Source organism: Rutilus rutilus, assembly GCF_951802725.1.
Source record: "Rutilus rutilus genome assembly, chromosome: 24".
Lineage (NCBI taxonomy): Eukaryota > Metazoa > Chordata > Actinopteri > Cypriniformes > Leuciscidae > Rutilus > Rutilus rutilus.
Window position 1 is genome coordinate 13403379 of NC_140228.1, and position 13270 is coordinate 13416648.

The 13270-nt window shown below is 36.5% G+C and overlaps 1 protein-coding gene across 2 annotated transcripts; it reads left to right on the top strand.

Annotated features, from left to right (window-relative positions):
* Positions 1 to 168: 168 nt before the first annotated feature.
* Positions 169 to 11980, top strand: LOC311283807 (receptor-type tyrosine-protein kinase FLT3-like). Of its 2 annotated transcripts, none has more exons than XM_084398532.1 (24): positions 169 to 351; positions 603 to 697; positions 1821 to 1963; positions 2083 to 2189; positions 2315 to 2432; positions 2555 to 2700; positions 3261 to 3385; positions 3485 to 3623; positions 3845 to 4022; positions 4101 to 4198; positions 4399 to 4504; positions 4654 to 4841; positions 5753 to 5841; positions 5924 to 6056; positions 6142 to 6246; positions 6374 to 6484; positions 7982 to 8138; positions 8330 to 8442; positions 9827 to 9945; positions 10037 to 10159; positions 10254 to 10365; positions 10486 to 10585; positions 10772 to 10877; positions 10958 to 11980. In XM_084398532.1, exons 1-24 carry the CDS (start codon positions 279 to 281, stop codon positions 11135 to 11137), a joined length of 2964 nt encoding a protein of 987 aa, XP_084254658.1. In that variant the 5' UTR covers positions 169 to 278; the 3' UTR covers positions 11138 to 11980. The 2 variants fall into 2 exon arrangements, with proteins under 2 accessions (XP_084254658.1, XP_084254659.1); XM_084398533.1 differs by having other exon boundaries at positions 198 to 347.
* Positions 11981 to 13270: the final 1290 nt, after the last annotated feature.

Genomic DNA, 13270 nt, shown 5'->3' on the forward strand with positions numbered 1-13270 from the left:
CTACTGCTGTAAAATAAAAATTCTCCAAATAAATATAGGCTATACCAGAAATATCATTCCTTTTTTTAGAAACAATCTACTTGCAAAAAGACTTCTTGTTTTAAGTTGCTGGCAGTGATAGCCTACCCTGCATATTTGAAGAAGTGCTTAAACGTCAGAAAAGTAATGTTTTGTGTGTCGTGTGCTGAAGCGAGTGCCTTTGTGCCTTATTAAGAAGTGATGTTTTGTGTCATGCGCTGAAGTGAAAGTCTTTGCGCCTCTGCTGTCCATCCTATTTCATGATCACAAAAGGGTCGAGGAAGAAACTGTTATGCATTCACGCGATGTGTCCAGGAAAGAGGCTTTTGGTGGGTAAGTCGGACAAAATATTTGTTACTGTAATTTACCACTGAACCGGTGACACACTGCAATATAGTTTATTTAGGCTATATTTAGCTGATGTTAATATGTGCACATTTTAATGGATTATTCGTGTGTGACTAATTTTGTCTAATTTCTATGTCATAAATGTATTTCTTTAATTTAAGGTCTAGTCAAATAAATTATGTTCAGTTCTGTTCTCGTTTCTTTCACATTTGATTTGTTCTTATCTCGTGCCGAAGTGTTGCTCGTGCTGGCGCTGCACTTGGGAGCTCGAGGCAGCGCGACGACGGGCGCTTCAACTGAGACTCGTTCACAATGTGACACTGATGGATCGGTAAGTTCTTCTGATCAGCTCCTCATTTGGCTCAGTACAGCTTTCTGCCCACAGTTCTCTGACTCCTGAATATTTTAGCTTTACCCACACATGCCACAGGGTTGAGGTTAGAGATGCCTATCGATGAACTCGATTCACCCTCGTGAGTTTTGCCAGTAGGCTACTTTAAATGTAGGGTCATGCCTTTTCCGTTTATTAAAGATAATTTGCAAAGCACATTTTTGTAAGACTTTAAACATTAACATTCAGTTGTTTACTTTACAAATGTATGGTATATTAATCATTTAACAAAATAGAAAGTGGTGTCTTTTAAGAGATGATGATGATGTCATCACAGTTTTTATTTATTAATGTGATTATTAAGGAGTTAAGATGGTAAAAGGGTTCTCAGATGAAAAATATGGAAAATCGTATTTAAATAAATTGGTAACACTTTGCAATAAGGTTTCATTTGTTAACATTAGTTACCTACTTTAGTTTACACGAACTAACAATGAACAATTCTGCATCATTTATTAATCATAGAAAAAAAGTTGCATTTATTAACATTAGTTAATGCACTGGACTAACATGAACAAACAGTTGGATTTTTATTAACTAACATTAACAAAGATCAATAAATACTGTAACAAATGTATTGCTCATTATTTAATGTTAGTTAATACAATAACTAATGTTAACAAATGAGACCGTATTGTAAAGTGTACCAAATTGTTAATGAAATTTCACTGTTTAAGAAAAAAGGCATTTTATAACACACGATATAAAATCTGGAATTATTTCATTGTTAAATTTCACTATCATTAAACATTTTAACACCCTTTTTGAGTAATGAACTGCAATATCTTGGTTATGTTTATTGTAATTATTTGTAACAAGAGTTTCTGTATAAAAAGGCCTTTTATCTTTTATCTTGCATTTATATATACCAATGTTTATCCAGTTTTTATCAGTTAAAAAGCAGCTATAAATAAAAGCAGAACTGATGGCTTTACAGAAATTGCAGTAATGACCACAGAGCCTTGTAGTTTACAGTTACTGTCAGGGTACGTTTTTTTCAGCATTGATGGTTAGGAGTGTTAAAGTCTTTATGTACAATTTTTTTTTTCTTTTTTTTTTTCAGACCATAAGATGCACATTGGAAGACACTGACTTGATGAGTTCTGACCCAATTAAACTGAACGTCACTGAAGGACAAACTGTGGAAATTTATAGTGCATGCCAACAAAACAAACCAGAAGGGGTTAAATGTCTCTGTTACCAAAGGTTTGTGTTGGGTGGATGATGATTGTTTAATGAAGGTTTGAATGGATTAGGCTACTGTAACACATCACCTGATGTAAAAGATGAATAATTGATCGAAATCTTTTACATGATTTCTACAGGATAAATTCCTCAATGGATCCATTACAGAACACTGAGAGATTTGGAAATGAAATATACACTGTAATCTGTGGCAATCATAGTGTTACATTTGTTCAATCACAACAAAGTAAGTCAAACACTGAAGAAATGAAGAAAATACACATAAAACATCTCTATTGCATCTGATCTAATCCATCACTTTACCCTGCTTGAGTTGTGTCATTTAAGACATCTCTTTGTTGTCTCCTGTAGGAAGGCCATCAGTTCCAGTGCTCAAAGCTATTGAAAAAGCAGGGAGTAGCTGTATAGTTCAGTTAGTGTGTACTTCTGAGGGGAACCCAAAACCAACCATCAGGTGGTATGGTAACAGGTAATATGAAGTTATTTGTTTTAGATACTGCTTCTGAAGGGATGGTTCCATAGGGAGAGTTTATTAAATGAATCACTGCTATAACTGTACATCTGTATTTGGATTGTTTGTTTTCCATTTAGCACAAAACCAGAGGAGAGCATGACAAATAAGTGGAATAAGACAGAGAGCCTTTTGACGAGTCATGATTATCATCCTGAAACTCCAAATATAAAGTGCTGTGCCTATAATTCACTGGGAGAAGAATGTACTGAGCTCCATCATTATGGTACGTAATGTTTTGTTTTTTTACAATAGTTACATAATTTGTATCTATTTTTTTATACATGTACACAACCGGGTTTGGGTTTTTTAATGTTATTATGTTCTAGCTCAGTAAGGCTGCATTTATTTGATAAAAAATACAGTAAAAACAGTAATATTATGATATATTATTACAATTTAGAATAAGTTTCCTATTTTAATGTATTTTAAAATTTTATTTATTCCTGTGATGGCAAAGCTTATTTTTCTGCATCATTACTCCAGTGTCGCATGATTCTTCAGAAATCATTCTAATATAATTTGCTGCTCAAGAATGTTTTCTAATCTTTGTGGTCTGTGGGTCATGAGACAAGAAGACATTGTTGAAATACTGTCAGCGACCTCATTTGGATTTGACTTATTATGATACCTGAATTAAAAGTTCTTAAAATATTTATTTTCTTATCTAAAGAATAGATAAATAATGATGCAACTAACATTATAATATATAACATTATATCAATGTACAACATGTACAGTTTATGTTAATATTATACATCAATAAATTATTTCCTTTTCCTTCAGATCTCAATACGAAAGTGGATGGGCAAAAGATGATTTTCCTGAAATCTGGCTGGTCTCTGCTACTCCGTTGCACCATAAATTCTTCATTAGATCCTAAACTGAGATGGCACTTTAATAACACAGCAGTAAGATATGGATGGAAACCATGAAGAAATATTAAATCCTAGTTTCACTGCTCTGACAGTTTGCTGATGCTTTGACTGTTTTGTACGCCCTTAATTCAGGTCAAGGGAATTACATCATCACATTTTTTAGTTTGGACAGAGTACTTCTTTATCGAATCAGTTAACGTGAAGCATAGTGGGGAGTACATCTGCACATCTAAAAACAGCCACGCTGGGAACACCTATGTCAAGGTCCTTGGTAAGCAAAGCCATTGCCATTTTCTGTTAAATATTTATTTGAATAAATGTCATTATAGAGCACACAATGAGTAATACAGATTTAGTGCTTCCAATATATGTTATGTATAGTTATACCAAGTTAGTATAGTTTTTGACTATAAATTGAGACGATGTATTGTGCAAAATAATAATGCAAATGATATTTTTGCCCCTCCTCTATTGGCGATCCTTCCTTGACAGAAAATGACAAAATCGACATATTGCAGTTGAATGAGAACAACAGCATACTAGCACGAAATAAGGCAAGCTTTTGCTTCCAGGCTCTGGTGTTCTCCTTCCCAAGAGCCCAGTGTCACTGGATTACACCAAATCAAACCGAAATACAGGGCAGAGAGACCCACCACCTTGAATTTAATAGGTATTTACTTCATGCCATCCATTTTAATCTATTTTAGTGTGCTGTTGTGTTTGCTTATTTTGTTCATTCTCTCTTTAGTACTTTTGAGATGTGTAACCCTGAACCGGGCCAGTATCAAATGAAACTAAAGACTCAAGAATACAGTGTCACGAGGAACATGTCTCTCTGCGTTCTAGGTAAGTGGTCATAAACAGTTTTTAAAAAAGAGATGTTAAATGTGAAATACAGTAACATTTGAAGTAGATCAAAACCCTTCATCAAAGTTATACATGAATTTTGAACAATACCCATTCTTGTCTTAGGTCAACTTTGATGAACTTTTTTGATCCACTTCAAATGTTAACTACTGTATATTAATATGCAAATCATTTTGCAGACATTCCTAGAATTACAATTCACGAAGGTTCAAGCTTAACCGTTTGTGAGACTGAAAGCTCTCTACCTGTGAATGTCTCTTGGAAGATCTGCCCATCACATGCTAAGTAAGTCATCAAGACATAAACATGTTTATACAAGAAATACAAGTCATTTGTTTGTAGACTTATTTTAACTTATACATGACTTACAACCAATTTCTCTACTGAAACACGCCATTGTTTGCAAACGAATTGAACTCTGAATATTTTCGCAGATGTATTGATCCTAAAGAGTGGGAAGAGATGTCTGTCGCCCAGCCCAAGTTCATTGATTCAGATCAGTTCTGTCAGAAGAAAATTCACTTTGCCAGACCACACTCAAACAGGGAGGACCATCTTATTAAATGCTGCATCACTAACATAGCAGGGACTGGCTGCAGTGAACAAATACTGCTGCAAACGAGTGAGTCTAAACCGCAAATTTAACACTCCTGAAATTGGGAGCAGTGAGTTAACCTAGTAGCATTATTCTGTGCATCTTATCTTAAATGGGATTTCATAACTCTTTACACTACCATTCAAAAGTTCAAAGAAATAAAACTTCTATTCAGCAAGGATGCATTAAACAAAAGTGACATTTACATTGTTTCAAAAGATTTATTTATTTGAAATAAATGCTGTTCTTTTGATCCTTTCTATTGACCTAAACATCCTGGAGAAAAAACGTAAGATGGTTTCCACGAAAATATGAGTTTTCAACCGTCATATTAATAAGAAAGGTTTCTTGCGGAGCAAATCATCATATTCAGAGCCATGAAGACTGGAGTAATGACTGCTGAAAATTTTGCTTTGCTATCACAAGAATAGATTACATTAAAAAAATTATTATGATAGGCAACAGTCATTTTAAATTGTAATAATATTTCACAATATTACTGTTTACTAAATTTTCTGATCGAATAAATGCAACCTTGGTGAGCTGAAGAAACTTCTTTCAAAACAAAAACTTACCATCCACAAACTTTTGAACAGTAGGACTAATAGCAGGAAATATTCTCCACATATTTATTTATGTAAATATGTGGGGAAAGTCTTCACACCACAGATTTTGAATTAAACATGATACCAAAACATTCGGGGGTTTTGACAACTGTGGAAACTTTTTTGGAAACTTTTTCCCCCAAGGGGTCTAATGATCTAACATGAAGATCACATATTGTCTGTCAAAGTGCAGTAATCAATCCTCATTTTAGTTTAAAATATGGTTAGCTTTGATGATGAATCACGATTAGCACGGTTTGGTTAGCAGATGCAGGCTTAAAATTCATCTCCAGGTGATTTTATTCATATGCAGGTTATCACTCTTTTCCTCAGAATTCCACATTGAATATTTGATTTGTTTCCTGCTCATCTTCATACTCCTCGTGGTCATCTTTGCCTTAATCATCTTCATCAGAGTTAAGGTAAACCTGCTGTCTCTGTCATGATGACAAACACCAAGAATCATAGATCTTACCTCTTGAAAAATACACTCCTTTGTCACAGAAGCCTGTGTACCAGTGTCAGATCCAGATGATTCAGATGGTCGGACCCAACGACAATGACTACATATACATTGATTTCAAGGAGTTTAAGTATGATCTTAAATGGGAATTTCCACGGGAAAATCTCGAGCTTGGTAAAGATAGGACCAGGAACCTTCTTTTGACTTGCTAGAAATAACTTATTAGGTGTTACTAATTCCTTCTGTGTTCTTTCCAAAGGGAATGAGCTAGGATCTGGTGCTTTTGGGATGGTTGTGCAGGCTACAGCATATGGGATCAGCAAGCCGGGAGTCTCCATTCAGGTGGCGGTAAAAATGTTAAAGGGTAAGTAATGACCAATTTGCCATGAATATCTCTACAAAACGAAATCAATCAATTGTGTATGTCGTTGGCATTTTGGAATATGTTTGTAAAACCTGTACTTCGTATTGTTAACGTATGCGTCAAACAGACAAGCACCAGGCAGTGGAGAAGGAAGCTCTGATGTCTGAACTGAAAATGCTGACTCATATTGGACACCATGAAAACATTGTCAACTTGCTCGGAGCTTGCACAGGCTCAGGTAAGATTTGGAGAAGTCATGGGGTTTCTGAATCATATCCTCTGCTGGAGACTCCTACACATAAGAATATATTGCATCTCTCTTGAATACTTGATTCTGATTGGTCGGTTGTAGGTTTGACCTCCTGCATGACAAGTCTTCATGTCTCAGCAATCTGAACTCTCTTTCTTCTTTTCATTTCATTCATCATTTTATAGTCAGCATGAAACGGAAATGGGTGCGATAGTCTTTTCTTATCTATTGTGACGTATTTATCCAAGTGAAACGGCTTCTCAAACAAGAACAAATGTAGGACTTATGGGACTTAATTTGGTCCATGGTTGTGGTTTGCTATTGCTGTGATGTCATGTGAGTGACAGGTTGCCCCGCCCTCACGCCAGTAAACAGTGTTGTGCCTGAACGCGTTCATTGAACGATAGTTCATGAACTCGTTCATATTTTGGGCGAACGTGAACTGAACGTACCGCATTACTGCCTGATGAACGTTACTGTGAACTCGTTCATTCTGGTGTCTGTGAACGCCACGCTCTCTCAGTTTAACTTCGTTCAGTAGGATGCCAGATTTCTATAAAGTCTTCCAGGCGAAAACCCACCTAAAACCCACCGTAAACCGCCCTTAATATGTAGCGGAAAAAACACCCAATCTGGCAACACCAGCCACCCGTGTTCGACCTCTTGTTCGATCTCGTTCATCAAAATGAACAAATCTTTTTTCGAGTCATTTCGTTCATTTAAGGGGCTTTAAATGTTACTATTAACTGGCAAATTCCCCGAACACATCCACCTACGCAATCTTGATCATATTCTGAATTAAGAAATCATTATAATGCAGTCAAAAATCGTTTACAGGGAACATAAATAATTACTTCACCTCGAGTCTTTCACGAACGACTCATCACTTACGTTACAAATCAAAACAAAAAGCAGCAAGGAGGCGTCGTATGATCATTTAAACGAGTTTTATGATAAGGTCGGTGAAGATGGGAAAAAATCTGACGCATATCTTCAGTGTTAAAACTGATAAAATAATTGTCTGTGGTTAGATATGGGCTGTGGTAATCATTTTGAAAAATAATATCTCGCAGCAACATGGAAAAAAAGAGCTATGAACTAGTTCATTTTTGGAACTGTGAACTTAGTTCAAAATTTTGAGTATATGAACTATGAACTGAACTAGTTCATTTTAAAATTTGTGAACTGAACTTTGAACTAGTTCATGTAGAAAGTGAACTTTCCCAAAACTGCCAGTAAACACGTCATCCGAGAAGAGAAGAGATATCGCTGCAAGAGGAAGGGAAAGTTATTTTGATTAAAGATGACGAGGGAACATAACTTAACTAATATTCCATAAAAAAAATAAGATTTGTCCATTTTGATTTCACAGTGACTTGAACTCAAATCAATACAATTGTCCATTTATTTACTTATATGTCAAATGAGCATAATATACAGTCAGAGTTAGACAGATTTATTTATTTTTATTTTATTTTTTTGCAGGTCCTATTTACCTGATATTCCAGTATTGTTGTAACGGAGATCTCTTGAACTACTTGAAGAGCAACAGGGAACGTTTTCACAAATATCTGACGGATGCTTTCAACAGGGACAGATTCAGGGGCCTCTACCACAACTTCCAGCAGAAGAGAAACTCCAGGTTTGCATACGAGTCCACCAAGAAGTGAATTATATTAGTGGCCTTTTAGACAAAGCTAAAAAAAAAAAAAGCCCCGTGCGGAACAGAGGGAAATGAATATCTTGTGCTGAAGGGGAACCGTAAATCTAAGGGTGTACATGCAGTTACTGTAAAAGACCATGTGCTTCTCTCTCCTTGTCGTGCCCCCTCAGTGAGTATGTTGAGCCTGATAACAACCCATGCCTGCACATGACTCTTACAAGCAAAGGACAGGAGAGAGAGGCGCTCCTCAGTCCCAGCATCAGCTCAGCGTCTACTGTTGAGGGTAGGTGGAGAAAAAGAAAATTTGAGAGGTTTTAAAACATAGATATCATCAAGTGAATTATACAATGAATTTTATTACTTTTATTTATCAAATAAAAATTGACAACTCCTGTTTTTATTGACTAATGTTTACCTACTAATTTTATTATTCATATTAACTTGGTTTCACTATTAAATGCATGTTTTCATAAAACATCAATTTATTGAATTAAAGTGCCCCTATTATACCCTGTAAATCCAGAGTTCTCGCGAGAGCACAAGTTGAATTTGCTCAGCGAGTTTACTCTGGCGTCGAGTAATGATGCTCGTTAAATATGCCCTTGTATCCGAGCTGCACCAATCACATCGGGTTATCTGATATAGGCGGGCCAGAGGCGAGATGACGACAGCGCTGTGACGTCGAAGTCATTAGTAAACATTGCAAGATGGCTATGGTATGGATGAACACCAGATGTTTGAAAAGGCTTTGGCCGCTACAATGAACGAGTTAGACTTGGCTTTTAATCTAAAAGAGGAACAGAAGACGGTGCTCGATTCATTCGGCGGTTTTGTGATTGGTCGTAGTGTTATCCAATTGCGTGCAGTGAGATTTTCAAATGCATGCTTGGTGCCGCCCCTCGAGCTGGCCGATTTTCATTAGTCGATGCCATTTATTAATCTTTCAGATTTAGGTCTGGATTTCCAGGCTACCCCTATTATGCTATTTTAAAGGTTCCTAATCTTGTTTTTGAGGTCTCCTGCAATAGGTTTACATGCATCCGAGGTTAAAAAACACTTTCATTTTCTAATAATATACAACGCAGCATCACCTCTTTTCTCACTGTCTGAAACTGTTCGATAAACTCGAGAGCCAACTCTGCTCTGATTGGTCAGATGACCCAGTCTGTTGTGATTGGTCTTCCGCTTACAGCATGAGTTGGAAACAAAACTTCCATTACCATATCTGAATTGCAGCATTTGCACACAGTGATAATAACAGTAACGATGGCGTCGGTTTTACCATATCAATTCAAGCCCGAGTCCTCATCCTTTGGAAGTGCATGCAAAGTGGATTTGCTTTCGCAGCGCAGAAAACAGCGTCTTCTCGTCATTTTGACAACCAAACACTTCCAGGCCTTAACTACAGTGTTTGAGGGCGAGTCAAAGTAAATGCTGTTTGCAGGCAGCCAATGAAGACCATTATGCAAATTTGTAACAATCCTATGCAGGACCTTTTTATATTCACAAACAGCTATATTACACACTGCATGAAAGGTAATGTCCAAAAAAGTGTTATAGGGGCACTTTAAGCAAAACTTGATTGCAGAATGTCAATATGCTCATTTTGTTTGTTATTTGTAACCATAGATAATAAAACTAAATTGTTTAATGTCAATTCTGTGAAGAAATTCTTGAATGTGAAGACAAACTTCAAGAAGAGGAACTTCAGAGTCTCACCTATGATGACCTCCTGAGTTTCTCTTTTCAAGTTGCAAAGGGCATGGAGTTCCTGTCCTCTAAAAATGTGAGCTTATCTTTCTGATCAAGAAACTTCTGCTTCCTGCTATTTCTGATATGAAACTGACACATTTGTGGTCAACATTTTGTGCCTACAGTGTATCCATAGGGACTTGGCAGCCAGAAATGTTTTGGTGACACATGGCAGACAAGTGAAGATCGGCGACTTTGGCCTCGCCAGAGACATTGAATGTGATTCCAACTACGTCGTAAGAGGAAATGTAGGTATTTTGGGTGCATGTATGATAGTTTAGATGTGACTGGTCTTCACTTAGTTGACTTGTAATTGTAATTGTTTACACGCCATTTTTGCAGGTGCGTTTGCCCGTGAAGTGGATGGCTCCTGAGAGTATTTTCAAAGGGGTGTACACTATGCAGAGCGACGTCTGGGCCTATGGCATTCTTCTATGGGAAATCTTTTCTCTAGGTGTCTCTCTTTGCTGTCAAAACAGCTTAACTTGTATTTAAACAAGAACATTTCTATAAATCATTCCTAATTTAAGCACACAGTGTTTTGTTATTTTTACTCACTATTCATGTCTATTAGGAGTCACCCCATATCCTGGTATAACAGTGAATAACACATTCTACAGAATGATTGAAAGTGGATATCAAATGGAGCAACCCTATTATGCACTAGAATCTATGTAAGTGCCTCTATTTTTAATCAAAATCAAATTGATATATCCTGTATGCATGTATGTATCTATATATATACACACACATATATATATATATATACATATATATAAATAAGATTGACAACGACAAAATTAACAGAACATTTATTATGCAGTACATATTATAGAATACTGGTGTTTGTATTTATTTAGATACAGCGTTATGTGTCGCTGCTGGACACTGGATCCTGTAGATCGACCTTGTTTCTCCAAGCTTGTGGCTTTCATGGAAAAAGAGCTGGCTGCTTTGGAAGAGAGGGTGACTTTTATGTGAAAGTTATTTTTAAAATATGGTAACATTGCTGGCGGATACACATTTACTGTGATATCTTTCTACAGCTATATTACAATTTTGGAGGATCCTTCCACAATGAAGTAACATACCAGAATGCACCGATGACCCCTGATGCTACATTGATGGAGAACAAACAGGATGCCTTCCAGTCCAACACTGAGAATTCAGATGAAGGCAAATCTGTGGACAGTCCTGGATTAGTAAGAACAGAACCTCTTGTTTGAATACAAGTTTAATCCTTGATTATGTCTGGCATTGGGAAAACTTTATGCATAATTTGTGCTTCCAATACCACTTACACATAGCATTTTTAGTTTCAAGAGAAATTGTGGGAGGAATTGTTATGTATCTTGTATTGTACCACCAATAATGTTTAATATTTTTGGATTGAGGCCTATTAACCCTGATTTGGTTATCAAATGTTTATTTTTTTTTTAAATTTTATGGGTGTATGTGTATGTGTAAACAATGTTAATAATATACAGTATTTGAATGTTGTTTTGTTCAGCCAGCTTCTTTAGGAACTATGAAAAATAACACATCTTCCAAATTTTAAATAGAACTTTAGAATAGCCTACTGAATAACCTGCTTCTGTACCATAAAAGGATGACAAAAGGTGCTGTGTTTGATCATGGACAGTATTAATTGTTATTTTTGCTGCATTTGCAGACTCTAATAAATTGCTCTATTTTTATAAGAAAAACTCTATTTATTCAATTACCTTTAAAACATTTAGGGCTTAATAATTTTCCTTTAATAGTATTTATCATGTAATAAGAATAGTCTACAGTATGCTTAGTTATGCTTATTTCTTGTAACACAAATTTGATTTGTGCAGATTTTCTATAAACAAAATTAACTTTTTCAGTTCCATTGCTTAAATTGATAAAGTATTAATTGTAATGTAATCATTGTTTATTTCACTTGCTTTCGAGAGCACTGGGACAGTGAATGAGTGGACATAATATTGAAAAGGGATCATTGTTATTTTTATGTTGGAGTAGCTGAAAAATGTTTATATGTAAGGTTTAAGATGCAACAGAGCAAATAAAACACAAATTGTGCATTTTTGTCTCATATTTCTGTGCAATCTCAGTTAGGGCCTGAGCACTGATGATGAGGCCCCTCGTGGAATTGCTCCGTTTATATTACATGGAATGCTTTGAGTTTGAAAGTGCTTATATCATAGACCTACAGAGGAGGGCGCCATGGTGCATAAACCAGTGCCATGACACTAGAGCTGTAGTAAGGCCCTGTCCCAAATGGCAGCCTAAGCACTTGCGGTCTTCCTTCGACTCCGCACTTTCGTGACGTCTCGCAAAAGTGCGTATCGAGGGCGCATATTGACCGCAAGGGGGTTCTCGCGAGCACCCTTCTGAGACCTAAAATGACAACTGTAGGTCTCATGGACGCGCGCATATGCATATAAAGTGTGCCATTTGGGCCAGGGCCAGTGAGGTGAGAGCAGAGAAGAGGCTCACTACAGAGCCATGGGTGGAGTGTGAAGTCCAGCTCCCCCTCTCTGGGTGTAATTTGGGCATATTGGTGGAACTAGAAGGTCCAACCACACCCCTACCCATTACTCTATCCCCTATCCCTCCACCCATTAGATCCACAGAGGTATAGCTGAATGACATTTGGCTCTGCAGTGAGCACCACTTGGAGCAGAGACCTGAGAAACCTCTGACCACATTTTTACTATGGGTTGTCTATGTCTTGATTTGTTTGTTGTACAACCCATTTTAACTGTAATCAGACCCTATCATGGTCTCAATATTTCCACTGTCATTATTACAGAAGAGAACATAACATTTCAAAGCAAAATCTAAACTCAAATAACTGTGTAACATAACGAACAACAGCCAAATGAAGAACAATAGCCTAAGTATCGTTTAGTCTTTAATAATTATGTAATTTTTCTTATGTTTTAAATCAGGTTTAATATGCTTGGTGTTTATTTTGAGTGTTTAGTGAAGCTGTTTTTAATTTGATAGTCTATTCGTTTTTGTCACGTGACTTTTCCCGCTCATCCGCCATATTTATGAACATCAGCGGGGCAAAATAAGGGTAGCCAGGCCTAGTAAACAAAAACAACAACAAAACACACACAACAGAGATGCCAAGAAAAAACCTTGATCAGTGAATTTGATCCATACCAAACTAGGTCCCAGAAAACATTTTGACTGATTTAATGTTAGTAGCCTACACATTACATTCGCGTACATTTATGTAGGCTATTTAATTCACCTCCGTATGCAAGGGAGAGTCTGTGCATAAGGCAACTGAAAATATGTTAAATATAGGCCTATAAATCCCAATAAATAATCATATGTAGCCTAGTGTGTATTTTCGACAA